General features: G+C 36.5%; 1 protein-coding gene and 1 pseudogene across 5 annotated transcripts in view; both read right to left on the bottom strand.

Moving 5' to 3' along the window:
- The window catches only part of SYNE2 (spectrin repeat containing nuclear envelope protein 2), a 320213-nt gene that overhangs the window by 129100 nt on the left and 164656 nt on the right, over positions 1-26457 (bottom strand). For all 5 annotated transcript variants that reach the window (XM_077909580.1, XM_077909581.1, XM_077909582.1 and 2 more), the window contains 6 exons: positions 17062-17217; positions 15892-16160; positions 11500-13600; positions 8949-9271; positions 6436-6580; positions 5166-5384 (listed from right to left, as the gene is read on the bottom strand). In XM_077909580.1, the coding sequence (XP_077765706.1) occupies positions 5166-5384; positions 6436-6580; positions 8949-9271; positions 11500-13600; positions 15892-16160; positions 17062-17217 (3213 nt within the window). The remainder of the gene's footprint in view (positions 1-5165; positions 5385-6435; positions 6581-8948; positions 9272-11499; positions 13601-15891; positions 16161-17061; positions 17218-26457) is intronic.
- On the bottom strand, positions 869-5139 carry LOC144320718 (small ribosomal subunit protein uS14 pseudogene; annotated as a pseudogene).

Raw genomic sequence — 26457 nt, 5'->3', positions numbered from 1 at the left:
TGCCATATCTTCGCTCAAAGTAGTATCTGTCTTCTTCTAGCGGGAATATTATTCCTCCCCTATTGGAATCCCAGAATTCCCAGCTACTGATCATGTAGCTATGTGATTAAAATGAAGTGTTGCTGTTGTGAGCAGAAATACTGTTGAATATTTTCATAAATAATTTCTCTCTCCTTCAGATTTCAGTTGCAGAAAGCAGTTATTTCTCTTGAAATATCTATAAGGTCACTAGAATGAGCTCCACCAAATTGCAACTACTATACAAGAATTTGGGCAACAAGTGGATAATTTTTCTACAAGTGTCTTCTTTCACATCCTATTCCTATATACTCAAAAAAGGAAGTCCAGTACTTCCTTGTTACCCTAACACCTACACCAAAGGGAAAGTAGTCCTAACCAATCAAGTATTTGTCAACATGGAGACATGCAGAACCCAGAAATACATAACATCGCATATTGCAAAATGGAGTTCTATCATTCTTGAACTCAGAATGAAGACAGAGACAATCAGATCCCTCTAATACACCTCTTCAAACCCTATGGCCCTCACATCAGCTGCACCAACATTTGCCACATTCTGCCCTGGCACTGTCAACTCTCGTGCTCTAATGTTCAAACTGAGTCAGGCATCTTGCAATCTTGACATTGAGGAATATCACACCAGTCAGCTACAGTTATTCGATAGTAATCGAAATGGTAAATGAAAATCTGGATTCCAAAGTGTAGAAAATAAAGTCTATGAACATTTAGGAATTCCAGCATAAATTAGGTTTCCAGAAGCTCAATGGTCTAGGGCTTTCCAGAATTCCATAATGTAAAGACCAAGTAATTCAATCCTGTATCTCTACTATTAAGAAAGAGGCCCAGCACTGGATGTGCCCTTTGGGATTCTGGAGGCAGTATATGCTATACTTGAGAACATTCCTCAGATCCACTTATCAGAATGCTGCCAATCTTGAGGGAGGTCTGGAGAAAAAGAGACATTGCAGCAGGGTCAGGCTTTGGTATAAGCTGCCCTGCCACTTGGGCCATATGATCCAGCTGAGTCCCTGGTCACTAGGATAGAGTATAAGTGTAGATGGCCCCTCTCCAAAAGACCTAGTTATGGAACTTATGCTTTCCATTATCTCACACCTAAATTCAGTTGGATTAGAAGTGCTAGTTCTTAGGCAAGCAGCTACAATTCCACCAGGGAATGATATAAAAGGTTTCCACTGGGTTGTTTTGCAACCTCCCTGCCAGAGAACCAGCAAGCAAAGAAAGGAATTGCTGTATTGTCAGAGACAACCATACATCTAGGGTTTCTAATATACATCAAGTTGAAAGCAGTATGTCCATAACTTAATGGAGCATCTCTTGGTGTTTCCAAACCAGTGATAACCATAAAAGAGCAACTAGAGCAACTATGACCCAGTTAGAATAAAACAACTAAAGCTTCTTACCATTCTCGTTCCAGTTCTCCTCATCCCCCACCCATTTCCTGAGATCTCTTTCCAAAATAAACCACCTGCCTGCAAGCCCCATCTGGGTCTCTGCTGCATGATGTAAGGTGGTTAGTGATTAAGGAGGAGAACACAAGGAGGGAGGGGGAAATAATTTTTATTAGGATGATAATTTTACTCAAAAGCCAGACAATACTTCAACTTGCAACAGATAATCAAACTGTCATACATAACATCCAATCCAACATAACTCAGCAATTAAGAGAAATGAACTATTGATACAAGCAGCAATATGCATGCATTTCCCATGCATTAAACTTAGTGATAAGATGTCGAACTCAAAAGGCACAAACTGTTCCAAGTCCATGTATATGACATTCTAGAAATGGCAAGACAGATTAATAGTTGCCAGGAGCTAGAGGTGACAGAAGGGGCGGATTTCAGAGAGGCACAAGGGAACTTTTTGGGGTGATGAAAATGATCTAAATCTTCATTTAGATTCATTGGTGATCATGTGACTGTGTTCATCAAAACTTAGCAAACTTCATGCTAAAAGGGATGAAGACAGTTCTGAAATCAGAAAATATTTACCACCAAAATTATGCATTCACTCTTCCGTCTAGAAAAGGCTCTGCAGCTCCTGAGTGATTTCCTTTAGATACAGAATTCTAATAATATTGGTTATAAAACTTTTAGGTTCATAGTCAATTATAAAGTAGTCTAGAAAGGGAGAAGGAGCCATAGTTGCACCATAAGTAAACAGAGTGAAGGGGACTGAAAAACCTATAACCAGCAGAATTAGGAACTAGTAAAAGTCCTTTGGACTTTTGGTACATGGGGAAGAACCCAGCCTTATACCTCCAATTATCTTTGAATTTTCTCTAGCACATTACAGTCACTGAAACAAAAATGATGACTCTGAATAGGCAGATAAGAGCAATTAAATCAAGCAGATTCTGATTAAGAAAAAAAAACAGGAAGGTAAAATTTTAGAGGGTGAAAAAAGCAAAAATTTCAATTTATATTTTAATTTACAAATTTAAACACAACATCTAAGTTTTTGAAAATCTACTTATACAAAACCTTTATCCCATAAAGATACCAGATTACTATTACTATCTATGTCTTTAAAAAAGAAATTCATTCTGTCACATACAAAAGCACCAACCATGCTAATTGAATCTTGCATGTACAGGTGTTTAGATGATATAATTTTTAAGTGGATAGACGCTATTTTAAAATCTTACATCAATTTGGTGTGTACATAAATATCATTTAGGTTGATAGCTTTGTCATTAATAACACTGGAGTGGGCGCCTGGGTGGCTCACATGGTTAAGCATCTGCCTTCTGCTCAGGTCATGATCTCCAGGTCCCAAGATCAAGCCCCATGTTGGAAGTCTGCTTCTCTCTCTCTGCCTCTCCCCCTGTGTGCTCTCTCTCTCTCTCTCTCTCTCAGATGAATAAATACATCTTAAAAATACATACATACATACATACATATATACATCAGAGTGTAAGTTTAACTTCTCTTAAAAGACTACTCGTGAATTTGGGCAAGTTACTCAATCTCACTGTGTCTCACTTTCCTCACCTACAAAATAAGGATAAAATAAAAGTATCTAGCTCATAGGACTCTGGTGAGGATAAATGATCATACACATAAAATGCTTAGAATTTTGCCCAACACATGCTCCACACCCGCCCACTGTTAAAGTTGTTGTTACTGTTATTACACAAGGGCATGTTTTGTTTATGCTACTCTTTGAAAAACACATTCTGCTAGTAGATATTGTCAAATGAGTCTATGAATAATTACAAAGTTCTAAGTGAATGGCGTCTGAATTAACCAAATATAATTGCAAATGGGTATACAGCAATAGAGAGACAATGTAGTAAAATAGAACAAAAGCTTAGAATTAGCATAGACCTGGGTTTGAAGAAGAGCTGTCCTTGAAGAAATGTTCATTCTGCCCACTAAGCACAAGGGCCCAGTCAGATTCTTTTTTTTTTTTTTTTAAGATTTTATTTATTTATTTATGTGACACACAGAGAGACAGAGAGCACAAGCAGGGGAAGTGGCAGGCAGAGGGAGAGGGAGAAGCAGGCTTCCCACAGAGCAGGGAGTCCAATGTGGGATTCGGATCCCAAGATCCCCGGGATCATGACCTGAGCCAAAGGCAGATGCTTAACCGAGCCACCCAGGTGTCCCCTTCCCCAGTCAGAATCTAAAGTCACAGCAGTGAGCAAAACAGATGCAGCCCCAGTCCACAGTTCCAGCTCAATCACTAGCAGGGAGATCGTGTGCCAACAGAAATCTCTCAGTGCCTCAGTATCCCCATTGATAAAATGGTAATAATATTTAACTCCTGAGGGCAATACAAGGATTTGGTGGCATCATGTGTGAATAGCCTTCTTAGAGACAGCACATAGCCTACTCCAGCAACTCAATGAACTGTGCCAGTATGGAAGGGAAAGAAGTGGACTAACAGCAGTAATTAACAAAGTTTCTTTGAGTTTTAAAGTTTCAAGAGTCTATTTACTAGTCAAACTCTACTAGCACTACCAAAATAATATTTATTTTCAAGAATATCAAGTTGCTTGTCTTAATTGAAGTATTTTAATTTTATGTACAAAGAGTTACCATTAAGGTAGGTGTAGGTATCTTGGACATGTGCACTGAGGTAGGGATCTTGGATGACTCATTCAAGGAAGTTCACTTAATCCAACCTAATGAAGCCTGTATCCTCTCAATACTGATGGAAACACCATGGGCACATACTGAGGCCATAATTTGCAGTTCAGATCATGTTGATTTGATCAGACATGGCAAGAACGAGAACCCTGGCCAGATTTTCTCCCATGGCTCCAGGAGAGCTGCTGGTGACCCATCTTGCTCTCTCAGATACAATGGGGCAAAAAGCAAGAACAGCAAGTTTAAAGCAGAAAAAATATGCTTGCTAAACATTTATATTTCAAAACTTGTGACCTACCTCCAATCAAGTATTGATTCACTGTATTTCTCTCTTAAGTAAATTTAGCAGGAATTTTGACTTGAATAAGAGAGAAGGGTTTTCATTAATGTCCCAATTTGTACTTCGTTTATACCTGATCTTTTAGAAAGATTAACAAACACCCTAAGACAATTTTATACTATTTAAAATTTTCTTTTTAAATATATGTGAAGGCCTAAGTCCTGAATCATGCTTAAATTAACATCTCTGATTGATATATACTATGGAGGTTTTCTTTAAGAGAGTCTTCACAAAGAGCATCAAACATATTTTTAAGTCCATAGTTAACAATTAATTGAAGTTAATTTCTATAGTTAACCATTGCAGTTAACTTCGAAATTAGTTTGTTATTATGACTATTACTTAATTCTAACCTTTAGTGTTATATAGTCATTTTTAAGAGGGGTTAGCTCAGATGCACAATAAAGAATTTAAAGCTCAAATGAGCAAGTACTTATTTATACGTATTACCTGATACCAAAAAAAAAAAAAAAAAGGCACTATTAGGAAAGAATTTGAATCATTTCTTGGGGATTATTTTGCTAGGACCTGACCTCTACAAACATTTATGTATTAGGTATATATGATAAAAAAAAAATGGTACTACCAGTTGAGGACTTGTTTTACGTAAAAACAAAGCGAAAGTAATAAAACAATTTAAATGACATTCGCTAGGAAACTGGCTTGATCCTTAAAAACAAAGCACTTACTTCTTCACTGACAAATTTCCACTCCTGCTTCAGCTCTTCACACCACAGCTCCCATTCTTTAGCAGCCTCCAACAAACTCAACCATTTGTCCCACAGAGCCAGTGTAGTTCTGAGCAAACACCTGTCATCACTGTCTGTGCACATGGGTCTCAGGTGTCTGAGGACCTGACGTAGTTCCATGAACTCTTCTTTGGTTGATAAAAGATTTGACCCCAAGGCCTTAGGAAAGAAAAGGAAAAGTAAGAATATAATGTCTATTAATTTTTCTGAAACTTATGAACTTCTTAAAATTTGGAACTATTGATGATTTTAAAACATCTATAAGTATTAAATAATCTATATTCTAGACCTTTTGAAAGCCAATTTGAAACAGTTTAGAATTAACTATGTATTATTTTGTTGCACGAGTTTGGAACCATGGTGACAAAAATGACCCATAAACCAATTCTTCCAAGTAAGAACGTATAAACATTCTAAAAGTTCCATTGTTATTTTAAACTTGAATCTCATTATTTTTACTAGTTTATTAATTTGCATAAGGCTTATCAACCACCAATGCATTATTTAGGGGTTTTGTGTTTGTTTGTTTGTTTGGGGATAGATGTTAGGCACAGATGATTTCGAATGGTTTCATTCAAATTCTAATAACATAATACCATAGATTCCAACAGATGAAAATAAGCCAAAACAAAAATTACAGAGTAAGAATAAGGAGTAGCCAGAGTTTAAACTTATGATAGTTGCTTTAAATTCTCTGTCATTGATCCAGCAACATCCAACAAAATAACATAAAAAGTGACACTTTAGAAATAGCGATCCCTGGGGCAACTGAGTGGCTGAGTTGGTTGAGCATCACACTCTTATTTCCGCCCAGGTCTTGATCTGAGATCTAGCCCCATGGCGGGTGCTCAGTGGGAGTCTGCTTGAGAGTGTCTCTCTCTCTCCCTCTACCTTCCCCACTGCCTGCTCACACACACACTCTCTTTAAAGTAAATAAATCAATCTTAAAAAAAAAAAAAGAAGAAGAAGAAAAAGAAAAAGAGAAAGAAAGTGATCACTAAGAATAGTGCCGTGAACCCAACTGATGAAATCTCTCAGAACCACTGTTTAATGTTTCCCCTTGGTGTTTGGTTTGGGGTATTTTCTTTAGTGTATAACTCACGTGGAAGATTTCTGTGGTCACAACAGAGCCACATTCCCTGCTGCCACTACCTGCTCTTCCTATCAATATTCTACATAGTCTTACTGAAGATTTGCAAATTACTATTACCTTGCTCTGTTCCAAGCGCTCTAAAGCTTCTTTGTAAGATACTGGCAACGGAAACATGGACTGCCCAAGAACTGTCTCCATTTGGCTTAGGTTAGTGCAAACTTTCTCCTTAATTTTTCTATAGCATTTGTAATTCTCAAGACACCTAGGAAACACAGGGGAAAAAAGTGATATTAAATTTTATTTGGTACAATAAATTTTGGACTTCCCAGAATGAATTCTACATACTTAATAAAAAAAAAGTAGAATGTAATTCTCTTTTTGCTATTCAATGTTTTTCACCCAATTTTTATTGACTATCTCCTCCTCACAGGGACCTGTATAAGGCTTTTAATGCAAAATTAACAGGCAGATAAGACTTCTCAAAACAGCTAAACTGTAAAAACTGCATTCTTTAACACTGCTAATGAAGTATAAATTCTTCATTAAAATTCTGAATGACAATTCTTGTAGAAAACCACTTGGTCTTAAAAATGCTCATTTCTTTTGAACCATTAATTCAACTTCCACAATTTATCTTAAGGAATTAATTCTCACAGTAGAAATTTATCCTAAATTTGGTAAAACCTTCTGCATAATAAAATCTTTTTACTCATTAAACTATTAATTAAATTGGAACATACTTTATATGTAACAAAAGATATGGTTTAGTAAATTACAAAGATCCATTTTATAAAATATTTTATAGCAAATACAATTACTTTTAGGAAGTTTTGCACAATAAGGGAAAGAGAACATGTTATACAGTCACAGGAAAGCAGCAGCATATTTTTATAGACCATAATGTGAGATATTAAAAAACTATTCATTTACTATGAATAAAATTGTATGTATAAAACTGGTAGCCTAAATCCTTCACTGAAAACAATTAAAATTCAGTATCAAATATATATTTTTTAAATTATTAAAATATAATAATAAACTGGAAAGGAATTCAGGTATATTCACAGGTCCAAAACTATATGAAAGTGGAAATAAAAGAGAAATAAGCTGAGACCTAGGGACAGTTTTTCACTTTGATGGCATTTGCTAAGTTTTAGTTTTATTAACCTTTCCCTGGAATGCTGGAGGACAGAAGATAAACCATCAATCCAGGATAGGTATTTAATAGGAAACCCTCTCTGTAAAGATATTTGTAACTTATGTAATAAAAGACTAGCTTCCAATATATAGCATAAATACCTACAAATCAATAAAATAAAAAAAAAGGATGAGCAACCCAATAAAAATTGGGCAATGGCTTGAACAGGCATTTTTCAGAAGATGAAATATGAAAGACCAAGAAATACTCAAAAAAGAGGCTCAAATATATTAATAATAATAGAGATGCAAATTAGAACCACAATGAAATATCACTTTCTCAACCATCAGACTGGCAAAAATTAAATCTCTCTCGGGACACCTGAGTGGCTCAGTTGGTTAAGCCTCTGACTTCAACTCAGGTAGTGATCCTAGGGTCCTGGAATGGAGTCTGCTTGTCCTTCTGCCCTTCTCTCAACTCATGCTCTCTTTATCTCTCTCTAATAAATAAAATCTTAAAAAAAAATTAAATCTCCCAACATCAAGTATTGGTGAGGATATGAAATAGTTGGAACTTGGAATGTTATTGGAACAATTGTCTGAATAGAAGTTGGGATGCCTGGGTGGCTCAGTGGTTGAGCGTCTATCTTCAGCTCAGGGCGTGATCCCCACTCTGGGGACTGAGTCCCCCATCGGGCTCCCTGCGAGGAGTCTGCTTCTCCCTCTGCCTATGTCTCTGCTTCTGTCTGTGTGTCTCTCATGCATAAATAAATAATATATTTAAAAAGAATAAATAAATAAGTAAAATCATTTGGAATTTAAAATGTAAGGTGTGCAAACTTTTTCACCCAATAATCATAATCCTTGGTATATAGTCCAGGGAAGCTCTTACATTTAAAAATGTTCCCTTTGGCCCTATTTGGAAGTACAAAGACTAGAAAAACCTAAATGTCTATCAATGGCTGGCTGACTGAATTTTGTTATAGATAAGAACATGAATAAACTTCAGCATCATAATGATGAATTTGAAAAAAAATGAAGTGACAGATGAATACATATACATGAAAATGTGCCACACACACACACACACACACACACACACACACACACACAGTAAAAATGTTTTAAAAAGGAAGAAAATGGTAAATAAAAAATTGGGCATAATGGTTAATTCTGAGAAGAGGAAAGGACCACACAAGAAAATGCAAGTCATGATGTTTACCTTTGAACTTCTGGATACAAAGTTGTTTGTTTTATCATTAGTCTTTTATATCACATGCAGACTTTTATAAACATTCTGTTGTATGGGCTCAATATCAAAAACAAAAAAAAGGTAAAATATACAATAAAACATTCGCTATGGTTTTCTATAGGTAATGATTTTTCAACTTCTCCAGACTTTCGAAATTATTTCTATGTATCAATGTTAATTATAAAGAAAAATAAATCTTAATTTTGTTCTTAAAGCATTACCTTTAGAAAGAAGTACGTACCTTTCTATTTCACTTTTCTTTACTTTGGCTGCCTCCCTCATGGCTGAGTCCTTAGAAACTAATTCCTGTAAAGTATACTGGAGTTGTTGTTTGGCTTCAGGGCTGGATATAGTTCCCAGTTTCTCAGTGAGGTCCTGGATGTCTGCCATTGTGGATTGTAATTCCTCTTGTTTCCAGTAAGACATCTCCAGTGGTTCTTCTGGATTATCAAGGTCTACTTTATGGGATGCAACAATGGCTTCGCAGGCAGTAAAGATCCCCATTGCCCTGGTGATTGCCTCGTTATAGCGTGTCATACTTTTATAAGCATCATTCAAGACATCCTGGTGAATAGAAGAGTAAACGTTGTGACAAAGCTGTCAAACTTTGGGGATTTATATCATTCTTGAATTTTTGTAGTGCATTCATAATATGTCTCAGTCTTAAAAGGGTTAGCATCTCCTACTTTTAGTTTGACAATATTATCCTATATTTAAAGACAAATAACTTTGCACAAAGAAAAATTATTTCCAGATTTGCTAAGAAGTCTACTCTAAATTAAAAAATGCATTTTATGAATCATGTCTGATGAACTCTTCTATTCTACAACTCTTCTGTTACACTATGAATTAAATAAAATAATTGAATATATTTAATGTATATAACTTTAACCAATATTTGTTGGGAGGGAGGAATTAAAAGAAAACACACAAAATCCCCCCAGTTTTCTTGTGGTTTAAAAAAAAAAAGTTAATTTATTTTAAATAAGTTCTACACCCAACATGGGACTCAAACTCACAACCCTGAGATCAAGACCTAGCTAAGATCAAGACTGATCTTAACTGACTAAGCCACCTTGGTGGCCCACCCATCTTGTGTTTTTAAATAAATGGTTCTGCCACTAACTTAAGTTTTGAGTGCATTACTTAATGCCTCCAGACCTTAGTCTTCTTACTGAAATAACAAATAGTTGAAATAAATAACTTTATTTTTATTCTTTTTAAGATTTTATTTATGTATTCATAAGAGACACAGAGAGAGAGGCAGAGACACAGGCAGAGGGAGAAGCAGGCTCCATGCAGGGAGCCCAATGCGGGACTCAATCCCATGTCTCCGGGATCACGCCCTGAGCCAAAGGCAGATGCTCAACCACTGAGCAACCTAGGCTTACAATAAATAACTTTAAAGGTCCCTTCCAGTCCAGTTCTAATCCTATTATTTTGGAGATTTATGTCATTGTTTCTGGAAACTATTAAAATCAAGTAGAGAAGTACTGAATTTACTCAATATTTGTTAAGTACCAATTTAAAGAACATACTAGAATTCATAATATGACTACACTTCTATAGCATTTATATATATCAAAATATTTCAGATATAAAAATACTTCAAATATATTATCTAATAAGTTTGAGTTAAAAAAGGGAGTTAATTTTCCCATTCTATAAATTTTATGCAACAAATTCTAAAAACACAGTGAAAGGCATTATATTAAGCACAAGGTTCTAATAATGCCTAAGCTGTCTATCCAATTAGTGCAGAAAAGGAGGGAATATGTTGAGTCATTCTGTAACATAAGTCAGAACACCTCTCCTGTTTAAAGGATCAGACTAAATATTTTAGGCTTTGCATGCCATCTGGGCTATCACAACTACTCAACCCTGCCGATGTAGCAAGAAAGCAGCCATAGACATTCTCTAAAGAAATGAGCATGGCCAAGATCCAATAAAACTTTATTTACAAAATCAGGCACTGTGGGCAGATTTGGCCCATGAGTCTTTATTTAATGTCCTCCACTTAAAATCTGACGATTTTTTTTTTAATTTTTTTTTTTTTTAAATCTGATGATCTTGATGCAAATCCTGGCTGGGGGCACCTGGGTGGCTCAGTGGTTGAGCGTCTGCCTTTGGCTCAGGTTGTGGTTCCAGGGTCCTGGGATGGAGTCCCACATCCGGCTACCCGCAGGAACCCCCTCTGCCTATGTCTCTGCCTTTCTCTCTCTCTGTGTTTCTTATGAATGAATGAATGAATGAATGAATGAATGAATATAAATTTAAAAATAAAAATCCTGGTTCTGTTACTGCTGCAAGAACTGGGAAAACAGTTGATGGTCCTGAACTTAAATTTCTTTATTTTAAAATGGGTCTAATAATAGCATCCACTTCCCAGATTCACTGTGAAGATTAAAAATAAACTACTCAGCACAGTGCCTAGACACTGAAAGTTCTAAATAGATGTGGAGTTATTATCGTATGTTCTTTGCACTACACCGTCTTTCTTCCATTATGCCTATTTCTAAAAATTAAACAAAGCTCTATTGAGCTTAGACTACATGGGATATAGAAAAAAAGGTGTCACACTCCTCTTTCCCATCTATAATGCACTGTATTCAGATGTAAAATGAGTTGGGATCATAAGATGGCCTACTGAAAGTTTTTAAAATGGCTCTTCTATGGAAAATGTTCATGTAGAACCTCAAACTTCTTGAGAAGCACACATACTGAGTTAAAACCTCAAACCATGAAATACAAAGAAATGCATTAACCACTTAATTAAGAAAAAAGCCCCTTACTGTGCGTAAATCAATGCTTGTATTAAGCTGCATGTGAAGATCTTCAATGTCATGCAATTTTGTCTCCACTTCACAAGTTTCCAAAGAATTTTCTTCTCTTTGCTTCTCAATAAGGGTCATAGCTTTCAAGCTATCCATTTCCACCTGAACTTGCTCTTGAAATGCTTCACAATTCTCCTTCTCATTTTGAATATGTTCAATGTCCAAATTTATGAGTAAAGGCTGTTCTAACTGAGACTTTATCTGATTCAAAACATGTATCGAACTTTCCAGTTTGTCCTGAAAATTCTTTTCACCCATTTCCTTTGGTTGGGATTCTAGTACTTTGTCTTGGAGAATCTTGTGTAACTTGTCATTTTCTTCCACACACAGCTTTATTTGCAGGATTTCTTTCTCTTTGAATGAGTCATCAAAGGTCTTACTTTGATTTAAATTCTTTATCATCTCTTGACACAAGCACATGGCTTTCTCAATTCTGCGCTGCAAAATTTGAGCACTGAGCAGACTGCTTGCTGGGGAGGCATGGGGCATTTCCAGTAGTGCTTCAGCCCTTGTCTTAATTTGCAAATCCATAGCCCTCAGTTTACTAAGTGATGCTTGATATTTGCCACGTTCTGCCACAAGTGTGTCCAGCTGCTTAATTTTTTCTTCAAGTTCCGTTTCTTTTTCAAATACTTGGGCTTGTAATTGGTCAAGCTGGGAAGAATCCCAGCTTAGTCCTAGAGAGTCAAACACTTCTTTGAGTTTCAGTACCTGTAGGATGCGAGACTGAACACCAGTGATTCGGTCTTTAAGACTATACAGCTCCTCCTTCACATCTTCATGTATTTCTTGATTTAGTGGCAGCTCACTGTGCTGTATATGGTCAACCTCCTTCTGAAGCACAGATGCCTTTTCATGGTATTCTCTGTAAAAATGTATCTTGCGTTCTACTTCATTGCATTTATTTTGTATGACTCTTTGTGTTCTGTTAGCTCTAGTCTTCAGATTTTTCAGTTGGTCACCCAGAAATAATCTTTCAAACACACATAGATCCTTGCAGACGTCTGCCTGTTCCTGAAGGCGAGCTGAGATTACACTCTCTGCTTCTTGCAATGCCTCCTGAGAACTCGTCAAAGTGACATGCTCCTGTTCTAGTTCAGGTTCTGTGGATGCTGTTTTCATCTTGGGAATGATCTGTGCTTCATTTTCTTGAAGTGAAAGTTGAAGCTTCTCTATTACTGCAATAAATCTGTTTCTTTCTTCCAATTTAAATTCTAATTGCTGTGATCTTTCAGTTGACTTTAAAATCAGCATTTGGTATTGATTCTGTAAGTCCTGTAGGAGGTGATTTAAATCATTGCTCTCATCTGCTGTAAGGTTAGGAATATTCTTTTTGACCTCTTCAACCAACGACTCTACAGCCTGCTGCTTATCCAGAATGCCATCGTGTTTAACCTTGCATTTTCTGATCTGGGAAAGAACATCATCCGGGAAAAGGGAAATGGTAGGGGTGACTTCACCTAGCAGATTCTTGACCCACTGGATAATCTCTTTCATCTTGTTCCTTACTTCACACTTTTTGATCTGATTTTCCACCTTTATGTTTAACGGCTCCAAGGCTTCTAATTGCTTCTGCAGATTATTCATTGCATCTTCCAAAGCATTCTTTTCTTTTTCCCCCCAAATCCTCTTCATCTGAAATTCAGCTTTCCCTTTTAAAACAGAAAATTGATGTTTCATATTCTGGAGTTCAGTGGCCAAGGCAATTGTGTTTAGGCCCCCATCCTGTTCTTCCATAGAGTTCAGCCCTAACTGTAGACTCTGCCGCTGCTGCTGTACGGAAATTTCAAGGTCTTGGATCTGATTCATCAGAAGCATAAATTCATCATGTTCCACTACTTGCTGGGAATACTTCTTTTGAGCCAGTTGTTCCACTTGTTCCCAGCTATTTACGAGTTGCTTGATCTGACTTTCCAATAACTTCTTATCCATGTCAGTCAGACAGTTCGATACATTTTCCCATTCAGTTTTCATCCTGCTTAAAGGATCTTTCTCTTTTTCTATTGATGCTAGGAATTGTTTAATTTTGGCCAGATAGGTTGCACTGTCCAGTGGTCCCCTAAAAAAAAAGGGAAAAATAGAGCTTCTTTATACTTATTACATATCAACATGAGGTTAGAGATCATTAAAAGAAATTAATTCTTCTGTGAATTCCCAGAAGAGAAGATAAGGTTGTCTATTAAAGCACTCTGTCCTTAAAATAAAAATCAGAATCTGGTTGTGTGGCTTTCAGTTAGTGTATGACGATGTACAAAGCTTATCTATAAAATATGTATCATAAAAATGCAGAACCAGGGTGCCTGGGTGGCTCAGCGGTTGGGCGCATCTGCCTTCAGCTCAGGGCATGATCCTGGAGTACCAGGATGGAGTCCACGTTGGGCTTCTTGCATGGAGCCTGCTTCTCCCTCTGCCTATGTGCCTGCTTCTCTCTTTCTGTGTCTCTCATGAATAAATAAATAAAATCTTTTTTTAAAAATGCAGAACCACAGGAAAGGAGTGAAGAGTGAAGGGAACAATGTATATAAAAGTACTTACTCTGTAACTGTAAAGAACTTGCACAAAGCTGAGTCTGGGACTAAGAAATTACTCCATCTTCCAACCACTTTGTTATCGTTTTGCCAACAATAATGGCTAAGAGAGTATAATCATCAGGCTAATATTTTTAATATAAAACTGTTTCCTCAAAGGGATATCACTGAAAGTAAATCCCATTAAGGCAAAACTATAACATCAATCTTTTTACCTTTTATTTTATTTTTTAATTATTTATTCATGAGAGACAAGAGAAAGAGGCAGAGACATAGGCAAAGGGAGAAGCAGGATCCCCCCTGGGGAGCCCGATGTGGGACTCAATCCCAGGACTCTGGGATCACACCCTGAGCCAAAGGCAGAGGCTCAATCACTGAGCCACCCAGGTGCCCAAAATCAACATTTTTAATAGTAAGAAAGGGTTTACACAATAAGATTATATCTTTATTTTATTTTCCATTATTTTCAAAGCCAAAAGGAATATATGTATATAAAGAAAAATCATTAGGATAGATACATATTCAGTATTTCCAAACTATTTAACCCAATTATGCTGATACTAAGCAACTGTATACATAGGATATTTCTCTCCACCCCCATAGTTTAGAATAAACTCTTGACACAAAAGAGTGCTGAATTACATAGAATTTAAATCGATTTGGCAGAATTTCACTTGAATTAAGAAATTAATTTGTAAAAAAATATAATTTAATTGTAAAATTAATACAAATAATATAAAATTTATTGCATGAAACCAACAGTTTTCTTCAATGGCCTCCATATGGAATTAATTTCATACCGTAGTATTAAAATCATATCCTGGATCCCTGGGTGGCTCAGCAATTTAGCGCCTGTCTTCAGCCCAGGGCGTGATCCTGAAGTCCCAGGATTGAGTCCCACATCAGGCGTCTGCATGGAGCCTGCTTCTCCCTCTGCCTGTGTCTCTGCCACTCTCTCTCTCTCTCTCTCTCTGTGTGTGTGTGTCTGTCTCTCATGAATAAATAAAATCTTAAAAAATAATAATAATAAATAAATAAATAAATAAATAAATAAATAAAATCATATCTTTCATAGTATACATTCTTAAAACCCTGGGCCTGTCCATGGCAGTGAAGCTTATGCTTGAATAAAAGAATGCAAGTTCTAAATTCTTTTTTTTTATGATTTATTTATTTTAAAGATTTTATTTATTTACCTATTTTTTTTAAGTTTTCAGCTCTTCTTCTTTTTTTTAATTTTTATTTATTTATGATAGTCACACAGAGAGAGAGAGAGAGGCAGAGACATAGGCAGAGGGAGAAGCAGGCTCCATGCACAGGGAGCCCGACGTGGGATTCGATCCCAGGTCTCCAGGATTGCGCCCTGGGCCAAAGGCAGGCGCCAAACCACTGCGCCACCCAGGGATCCCTATTTACCTATTTATTTGAGAGACAAAGAGAGAGAGAGCAAGAGTGGGAAGGGCAGAGGGAGATGGAGAATCTCAAGTAGACTCTACGCTCAGCGTGGAGTGCCACGCAGGGCTCAATCCCATGACCATGAGATCACAACCTAGCCTAGACTAAGAGTCAGATGCTCAAATGACTGCACCACCCAGGCACCCCTATTTATTTAAGAGAGAGAGAGAGAAAGAGAGGGCAAGTAAATGGCGGGGCAGGGGGCAGAAAGAGAAAAATCCTGAAGGAGACTCCCTGCTGAGTGCAGAACCTGATGTGGGCTGGATCCAAGGATTCCAAGATCATAACCTGAGCCAAAACCAAGGGCCAGATGCTCAATCAACTGAGCCACCCAGGTGCCTCACAAGTCCTAAATTCTCATACTTACACTTTTAGACTTTCCTTTTCTGTCAGCAAGGCTTTCACTGAGGATTCAACTGCAGCAAGGTGCTCCTGAAAATTGTTAAGGAGTTCATATTGGCTTTCTTTCTTTTTCTTCAAAGTAATAAGTGCCTGAAGCAGACTGTCCAAGTGGTGGTGCACTGAATATCTTGTACTGTGAAGAACCAAGGCACTTGCTTCTGCTTTATTGAGACATTCAGTTTGTTCTAGTGGTTCAGTGGCTATTTTCTTTGCTTCCAATAGGGCATATAATTCCTAAAAACAAGTCAAGGAAATCAATAAATACATAGTCCCTCATTTACTCATTAATTTCTTTCTTTCCAGTAACACATTATATCCCAAGAATAGGTTTTAAATATTTCATTTGCACACAGAGAAACTAAGGTGCTGACATTTAAAAGCTTTTTTTCACTAGAATCATGTTAAAATCTAGATTGAAACTCACAATTAGTCTAGCATTTAATAGCAATTAGATTTCCCTATTATGTTAAAAGGTTCTGCATGTCTAAAGGAAGATTTATTTTTTTCAAGTTGTTCTAGATTTATATACACTCCATTTAAATCCATCCGTTATTTATATATATAAATATATACAAATAAGATATATATATAATATTTTTATTATTTACATACATCACCCCTCTTTCCTATTTTAAATACATGTTTACAGCCATGCAAACTCAGTTAAAATTGTAGGGGTAATTTTTTAAAAAACATGGCCATGTATCGGACTTTTAGATTATATAGCTATTAAGTACATAAATATATAAACATAGTTATGTAAGCACAGCTGTAAAAACAAAGGAGTATCCCATAATGTCGATAATTAGAAAAAGTAAACTTGTCAGAATATGAAGAATACATCTAAGAAGAGGAACGATAAGTCAGAATTTCCAAATTTTGTTACTAAATAAGTAAGTTTTTAGTAACTTCATGAAAAAGACTAATGTTCATTAAACTCTTCCACTTTTTAAATGGAAAGATTTATACAACTTACTGATTAGTACATAATTATATAGTTACCAAATTGATCATCAGGCAAAGGTTAAATAAGACTTTTCATTCTGTGCAAGCAAGTTACTGGTAATTAAAATATATTGTATTGCACTGGATAAATGATGCAATCATGTTGTCAATGTTTTTCTTGTTTCCATACCTCTATCTCTTTTAATTGTTCATTTCTTAACATAACATCTAATTCTAAAGGTTGATTTTGCAGCTCATTGACTTTATGCTCATCTTCAGTGTTTTTCATGCTTTCTTGAACATTGAGAGAAAGTTGTTTTGACAAAACCACTTCCACAGCTGAATTCTGAAAACATAAAAAGATTAATTGCTGAATAATCTACCTTACCTTACAAATAAATAATATTTCTTTTTCTTGGTGAAAACATTCTAGTTCCTTCTATTTACTCAGATTAAAGACTTTCCAAAAGTATCTTTGGGCACCATCAAAAATTTCCATACACTACTTAATGCTGTTGTCGATATCATATGAAAAAAAGCCTTTTTTGTCAAGATAGTATAGGATCTATAATTATATCATGAGGCGCAGTCTAGTCGTAAGGAAAGAAAACGGATATGGAAAAACAAAAGTTCCAAAGTTTATGCTTAGTATTCACTGTGATGCAGAGGGCAGGGCAAAGAACCAGCATTCAACATTACCTACTGATAGTTTAAAATAGTAAGTGGAGAGATGGCAGGAACACCAAGATTTCATGGTATTAAGAATGAATTATTCCTTAAACCAATTAGTAGTAAGAATTCCAAGCTGGGTAAGGCAGGTTATCTGTATAGGAATGTGATCTTTTCTGAAACCTGCAAGAACTTGAGTTTCTCATAGGGCACACAGAACACCTGCTTCATTCATTCATTCATTCATTTTTATTTTTTTAAGATTTTATTTGTTTATTCTTGAGAGATGCAGAGAGAGAGGCAGAGACAAGAGAAGCAGGCTCCATGCAGGGAGCCCAATATGGGACTTGATCCCGGGACTCCAGGATCATGCCCTGAGCTGAAGGCAGATGCTCAACCACGAGCCACCCAAGTGTCCCTCATTTGTCCTTTTAACAAATATTTGTTGAGTATGTAAATGTCCCAGGTGCCATGTCCATAATTTTATTTTTTTTTATTTTTTTTTAACAATTTTTCTTTTTTTTTAATTTTTATTTATTTATGATAGTCACACAGAGAGAGCGAGAGAGGCAGAGACACAGGCAGAGGGAGAAGCAGGCTCCATGCACCGGGAGCCCGACGTGGGATTCGATCCCGGGTCTCCAGGATCGTGCCCTGGGCCAAAGGCAGGCGCTAAACCGCTGCGCCACCCAGGGATCCCATGTCCATAATTTTAAAAGATTTCCATTATTTTGGTAAGGTAGTAGTTTTTATCTTCCAGTTACTTTATAAATGAAATACCATTTGATTTTGGCATATCAGTAAGGTCTATATCAAGTCTATGAATAAGATGTGTCCACATTTCCCAACAAGGTAAAAATTGTTGTCATAAAAAATACCACCTAGATAGCAACATAGAATGTCAATGATAAGGGAAACTGGGTAAGAGATATATGAAAACTCTCTGTATTATCTTTGCAACTTTTTCCATCAATGTAAAACTATTCTAGAGTTAAAAGATTATTTAAATAAGACAGATGTACAGAGTTGTATGTGTCTGGAGCTTTACCAAAACTGTTAAAACTCAGCTGACCAGCATTACTGGTTTTGACATAGCACGTAGCACAAGTCACTTCTTTTAAAAGGCTACAAATGATGAAAATGATTTTGTGAATTTCCTCCGTTCCTAACAATTTAACATGTAAACTATAGTTAAAAATCTACAGGGAAGACAGCATCTTAGGAGGAAAGATCCAGGAAAGCTATGAGAGGAACAGAGAGCTGCTACACCACAGGCTCCACTGGACTATGGGTGCTCCTTGCCATAAGCCATAATCATGAGGTAGATGCCTGTCTCCCACTTGGTGCTTATTGTTACTTAGAGTCCTCCCACAAATTCACCTGCAGAACAAGAGTGCCTGAGGTGAAGCTTGAGGTATTGGACCTTAAGAAGACTTTACTTACTATTAATCATCTACTAAGGATTCAGAGCCCTTGGTCTATCTTATGTCATAAACCAGTGACTTGAGAACTACCAACATTTTGCCACTTGTAATCTGCCTTTCGTGGTCAGAGAGAGCATTCTGAAAAACCTGAAATCACTCGTAAAACACCACCTGTTTACCAATTCCAAAAGCCATGTTTCTACCTTGGCAGAAAATCCAACAGAATCCCTCAAACGAACATTTCAAATTTAAAAGGTAACATTCCCTTGCTCATGCCAGAAAGGTTGCAACACAGACTCAAGGTCCTGATTGGCTCCTGGAAAGATTCTTTTGTAATCAGTCATCCTTTGCTCATCACCTCTGACTATATTTTATTTTGATTCTGCAGTCTCATTTGAATGATTTTATTTTAAACATGACATTTCAAGCACAGAAAAACAAAATATAACTTATAGTCATTAACCATGGTACAGATAAAAGTAATATAATTTTCCATATAACAAATATAATTTAAAACTCTATATTCATCCCTCTTCTCTTCTTCCTCACAAATAACCACTATTCTAAAATATACACATACATTTTTAAAAAATATATTTATTTATTTAAGTAATCTCTACCCTAAGCATGGGGCTCAAGCACACGACCCTGAGATCAAGAGTCACACATCATCTTAAAAAAAAAAAAAAAAAGAGTCACACATCTTCTGACTGACCCAGCCAGGTGCCTTGACACATACATTTTTATACATTTACTACATATATTAGTATTCATACAGTATTTTATGTATTTTAATTTTTATACAGCTGGAATCATGTATTATCATTTTATAATAATTTGTTTTAATATAACAAATAATTTGTTATTTTCCACTCAGCAGTATGTTTTGCGGTTTATTCATGGTGACAGATATAAATCAGGTACAGTCATTTTAGCATAGTATACCATTCTACTGTCTGCATGAACATGACTTACTTGTCTGTCAGGCTACTGTGAACATAATATTGTTTCCAGTTTTTCTTATTAGAGATACTGGTCTGACAAACACCCTTGTGTAGACCTTTTTGCACATTTGTGTGAGTTGCTTTGAGATATTTTCCTAGAATTAAAATTGTTCCTTTTGATTATCAATAGTTGTTACTTTGTTCTCCAAACTGCATTACAGTTTTTATTCCCTCAGCATGGTAAAAGAATTTCCCCTAATCCTCTCTGATGTTTGGTGCTAACAGACTTTCATTTCTGCCAATATAATGGATGTGAATTTAACATCAATATTGTTTTAATGGTATTTCTCTGACTGCTAAGGAGACTGAGCTACTCTCCTAGAAGAAAACATGAACAGTAAGCCCTTTAACATATGTCTTAGCAAAAAAAAAAAAAAAAAAAATGTCTTAGCAATATTTGTTTGGACCAGTCTCTTCAGGCAAAACCAACAAAAACTAAAATAAACAGGGGCAACCTGGGTGGCTCAGCAGTTTAGCACCGCCTTCAGCCCAGAGCATAAGCCTGGAGTCCCGGGATCGAGTCCCATATCGGGCTCCCTGTATGGAGCCTGCTTCTCCCTCTGCCTGTGTCTCTGCCTCTCTCTCTCTCTCCCTCTCTCTCTCTTTCTCTCTCTCTCTCTGTCTCTCATGAATAAATAAATAAAAACTTAAAAAAAAAACTAAAATAAGCAAATGGGACTATATCAAACTAAAAAGCTTTTGCACAGCAAAGGAAATTATCAAGACAAAAAGGCAACCTACTGAATGGGAGAAGATATTTGCAAATCATATACCCAATAACAGGTCAACAGCCAAAATATACAAAGAACTTACATAATTTATTTAAAATAACTTGATTTTAGAGCAGCCTGGGTGGCTCAGCGGTTTAGTGCTGCCTTTGGCCCAGGGCATGATCCTGGAGAACTCAGATCAAGTCCCACGTCCGGCTCCCTGCATGGAGCCTGCTTTTCCCTCTGCCTGTGTCTCTGCCTCTCTCTCTCCCTCATCCTTTATTCTCTCATGAATAAATAAATAAAATATTTAAAAAAATAAAATAACCTGATTTTAAAAATGGGCCGAGGACTTGAATACACATTTTTTTCCAAAGAAGACATACGGGTGACCAATAGGCACATGAAAGATGTTCAACATCAATAATCATCAGAGAAATGCATATCAAAATCACAGTGATATTACTCAGCCATCAAAAATATGCAATATTACCACTTGCAATGATGTAGATGAAACTAGAGAGTATAATGCGAAGTGAAATAAGTCAACAGAAGACAATTATTATATGATCTCACTCATATGTGGAATTTAAGAAACAAAACAGAGGAACATAAGGAAAGGGAGGGAAAAATAAAGTAAGATGAAATCAGAGAGGAAGACAAATCATTAGAGACTCTTAACTACAGGAAACAAACTGAGGGTCGATGGAGGGGAAGTGGGAGGGGAAATGAGGTAACTGGGTGATGGGCATTAAGGAGGGCACGTGATCTAATGAGCTCTGGGTGTGATATGCAACTGATGAATCACTGAAGTCTACCTTTGAAACAATAATATACTATAGGTTAATTAATTGAATTTAAATAAAATAAAATTAAAAAAGAACACAAGATATTACACATGTTAGATTGGCTATTATTACAAAGGCCAAAAAATAACAAATGTTGGTTAAAACGAGGAGAAAAGGGAGCCCGTATACACTATTGATAGGAATGTAAATTGGTTCAGTGACTGGAAAACATCATGAAGGTTTCTCAAAAATTTAAAAGTAAAAATACCATACAATCCATCAATTCCACTTCTGGGCATTTATCTGAAGAAAACAAAAACACCAATTTGAAGAGATACATATCCCTATGCCATTACAGCATTATTTACAACCACTAAGGTATAGAAGCCATAAGTGTCCCTCAATAGATATGGATAAAGAAAATGTAGTCTATATATGCAATGGAATATTGCTCTCTCATAAAATAGAATGAAATCTTATCATTTGTGACAAAATGAATGGACATTGAGGGTATTATGCTAAGTGAAATAAGTCACACAGATAAAGACAAATACTGTATGATTTCACTTATATGTGGAGTCTAAAAAACAAAACAGAGGGGTACCTGGCTGGCTCAGTTGGTAGACCATGCAACTCTTGATTTGACATTAATTATTCAAGCCCCACACAAGGCACAGTGCTTACTTAATTAAAAAAAAAAAAAGCAAAATACAAAAAACAAAACAGGAGTGCCTTTGTCCCGAGTTATGATCACAGGGTCCTAAATCAAGCTCAATAGCGGGCTCCCTGCCCAGTGCTTCTCCCTTTCTCTCTGCTCACCTCCCCGACTTGTGGATGTGCTCATGTGTGCACATACTCTCCCTCTCTCCATCTGTTTCTCTCAAGTGGATAGATAAAATCTTAAAAAACAAAACAGAAAGAGACTTGTAGATACTGTTGATTACCAGAGTGAGGAGGGCTTGGAGGGTTGGGTGAAATAGGTAAAGGGGATTACGAAGTACTCATTTCCAGTTATAAAATAAGTACGTCATAGGGATGTAATATACAGCATAATGAATATAGTCAATAATATTGTAACAACTTTGTATGGTGATAGATAACTAGACTTATCCTGGGAATCATTTAATAATGTATATAAATATCAAATCACAATAATGTATACTTGAAACTAAAAGGATATTATATGTCAATAATACTTAAAAAAAAAAACTGCTGAGTGAAGTAAGTCAGTCGGAGAAGGACAAACATTATATGTTCTCATTCATTGGGGGAATATAAATAATAGTGAAAGGGAATAGAAGGGAAGGGAGAAGAAATGTGTGGGAAATATCAGAAAGGGAGACAGAACGTAAAGACTGCTAACTCTGGGAAACGAACTAGGGGTGGTAGAAGGGGAGAAGGGCGGGGGGTGGGAGTGAATGGGTGACGGGCACTGGGGGTTATTCTGTATGTTGGTAAATTGAACACAATAAAATAAAACAAACAAACAAAAACAAAAACTGAGCTATTCTCATGCTCATTAGCCATGAGTCTTAATCTTCTATGAATTACTTTTGCATATCTGTTTCCTATTTTTTACTGGGTTGATTTGTGATTTTTGGTGTTTATTTTCATATTCTGTATACTAATCTCTTAACAGTTTTTTTCACTGCAATGATTATCTTTCCAGTAGATCGTCTTTAAACTTTATATGTGAGGTCTTTTGTTGAACAAGAATTTAATGCTTTAATGCAGTCAAATTTAACAGACTTTTCCTGTTTTGGATTCTATTTTCTATTTTCAGGGCCTGTTTAAGAACGTCTTCTATACTCTGAGATCATAAAAATATTCTTTATATTTTCTTACAAAGGTTTTAACATTTTTCTCTTCACATTTAAGTTCTTCTGTAATATGCTTCTGTGTGAGTTTTGTGATAGATGAATTCAGTCTTTGTCAGAAAATTTAAGTATTTTGCCTCACTCCAGAATGATAGTTCAACTGGGTATCAAAGTTGAATAAGGTTAATAACTTTCTCCCAGCCCTTTGCAGATGCTATTACATTGCCTTCTGGCTTTCTGCTGAGAAATATGTTGTCAACATAATTGTTTTTAATATGGTTGCCTTTGAGATACTTCTTTTTGGCTTTATTGATTTATTGTTTAGCCTGTTCAAGGCTCTCTATACTTTGTGAAACTGAGAATTCATACTTTCCCTCAACTCTGAAAATTCCCAGGCTTGTTTTTCCTCCATCCTCTATACTCTCTCCTCCTAGAACTCCTATCAGACTTGTGTTAGAGCATGTCAGTACATCTTCTGGGTCTCTTAGACTTTCTTTCCTATTTTCTATCTCTTTACAGCTCTGTATTGAATTATAGGTAATTTTCTCAGTTATATATTTTAGATAATTAATTACTTTCAATCTGAGTCAAGCTTGCTGCTTAACCTGGCCAGAGCAATCTTAATTTCAATTACTAATTTTTTATTTATTGAATTTCCATATGGTTCTTTTTCAAATCCTACCTTTTTTTCTCATAGTATTTTATCCATCCTTATGATTCAAATCCATCTTTTAGATCACTAATCATTTTATTATTGTATATTATATTTCAGATTGCTGCATTATCTCACTTTCTTAATGTAGTAATTCCTCTCATTTGTAGTAATGAGGCCTCTTCCCTGGTGAACTGCAACTTTATGTTCTTCATTGATTTTTTTTTTTTAAAGATTTTATTTATTTATTCTGGAGAGTCACAGAGGGAAACAGAGACATAGGCAGAGGGAGAAGCAGGCTCCATGCAGGGAGTGATGTGGGACTCAATCCCAGGACTCCAGGATCACACCCTGAGCCAAAGGCGGATACTCAACCACTAAGCCATCCAGGTGTCCCAGTGTTCTTCATTGATTGATTGGTTGATTGATTGATTGATTGATACTAACTCAATATCAGGCTTTTTTTTTTTTTTTTTTTTTATTTCACTGTGGGAATTCCTTTGGCATGATTGATAAAATGACCCCTTCATGTGGATTTGTGCTTACTTCTTCCAAGTATACCACGGAGACAGGCAGGTAGGTAGATAGATAGATAGATGATAGACAGATACAGGGACTGATCTTATTAATTTATTTTTTAAAGAAGAGGTCTACTTTTTTAAGATTTTATTTATTTGAGAGAGAGAGGGGTGGGGGAGAGAGCATGAGCTGGGGGAGGGAGTGGGGAACAGAGGGAGAGAAAGAAGCAGGCTCCCTGCTGACCTGGGAGCTCGATGCGGGGCTTGATCCCAGGACCCCAGGATCATGACCTGAGCTAAAGGCAGATGCTTAACTGACCAAGCCACTGAGGTGCCCCGTACAAAGGTTAATTTAATGTTCATTTCTTGATTTGAGCTACTCTAAAATACAATAGTATAGATTTGGACTCCAAACCTATTTGAGATATAGGTTTAGTTTAGATTTCTCATGAGAGACCTTTTCTTTCCACCTTTAGTCCTAGTCCTTTCTCTGGGTTAGAGATTTTCTGGTCTACCTTTCTTCTGGGGTACAAACTTTTCAAAGGCTTGTGTCTATTATGGAGTATCCAATTCAACACATGGCCTCTCATGAGTCCTGATGACCTCTAAGCCCCTGAACATCTTATTCTTTCCTTCCCCACTATTCCTAGAATTTCTCTTAAAACTTTTAAAATTTAATTAGAATAAACTCATAGAAAAGTATAACTTTAATTTTTAAAAGATTTTTATTTATTTATATGTTTGAGAGAGACAGAGAGAACAAGTGGGGAGGACAAAAGGAGAAGAACAAGCAGACTCTCTGCTGAGCCGGGAGCCCAGTGCAGGGCTTAATCCTAGGACCCTGGATCATGACCAGAGCTAAAGGCAGACACTTAACAACTGAGCCACACAGGTGTCCCCAAAAGTATAATTTTAAACAGTATAATAAGTGTACATATTGAGTCTCTGAGCATAAATGGAATTCTTAAAGTTGATAATTTTTTTTAAAGATTTATTTATTTATTTATTATAGACAGAGAGAGAGAGAGAGAGAGAGGCAGAGACACAGGCAGAAGGAGAAGCAGGCTCCATGCCGGGAGCCCGACATGGGACTCGATCCTGGAACTCCAGGATTGCGCCCTGGGCCAAAGGCAGGCGCCAAACCACTGAGACACCCAGGGATTCCCCAAGTTGATAAATTTAAAGTGGATAAATGACCATTGTATCAGAAGACTGGCCGAGTTATATTGCCCACTATGTTTATTTTTAAAGAAATGTTACTTTTTCTTCAACCACATATCTTTCCTTAGAGTTTGGCCTATTTGAAAAAAGAAATAAGAAGTGAGAGAAAGAATATCATCAACTCTCCTTAAGGGCAGGGCCATGATATTCTCATCTAAAGGTGTCTTAATTCACAAAGTAAACCTTTTAGGTCAACATTTAAAACAGTGGGCTTTACATAATGGAGCACTGTATCTGGCTTAGCAAACAAATAAACACAGCCAGCAGAAGTAAGCCTGTCATTAGCTTCACTCTCCCCTTTCCCATTCAGGGGCAGTGGCCCCATGCCTATAGTAATTCTGGAAAGTGAGAAGCCTAAATCTATCACTTGTAACCTGCCAACAGTAGGATAGTATAATACAAGACTAGAGGATATATTCCTTTCTTCTCTAAAGCACTCCAATATGAAGCAGTGAAAAACAATTTAAAGATAAACATACATCTTCACCACTAGAGACAAACTGAAAGGCAGATCAACACAGTCTCAGCGGCTGCCTCTTTGTGTTAACATAATGTCTACAATGTTAACATGACCTGTAGGGCACTTGTGACTCAACCAGCCTTGCCTACTTCTCAGGCCTCCGCCCGGTCCCTCTCCTCTGTCCTCCACCCTTTCTAACTCCTCAGACTGTCTCTCACCACAAGAGGAAATTCTGCTTCCTCTATCAAAAATGCTCCCAACATTCAGCCCTGAGCTCTGTTAATTCCAACCCACCCTTCGGGGCTCAGTTAAAATATTTCCTT

The sequence above is a fragment of the Canis aureus genome, chromosome 9 (assembly GCF_053574225.1).
Source record: "Canis aureus isolate CA01 chromosome 9, VMU_Caureus_v.1.0, whole genome shotgun sequence".
NCBI lineage: Eukaryota > Metazoa > Chordata > Mammalia > Carnivora > Canidae > Canis > Canis aureus.
This window is presented reverse-complemented; position numbering and strand designations above follow the sequence as displayed.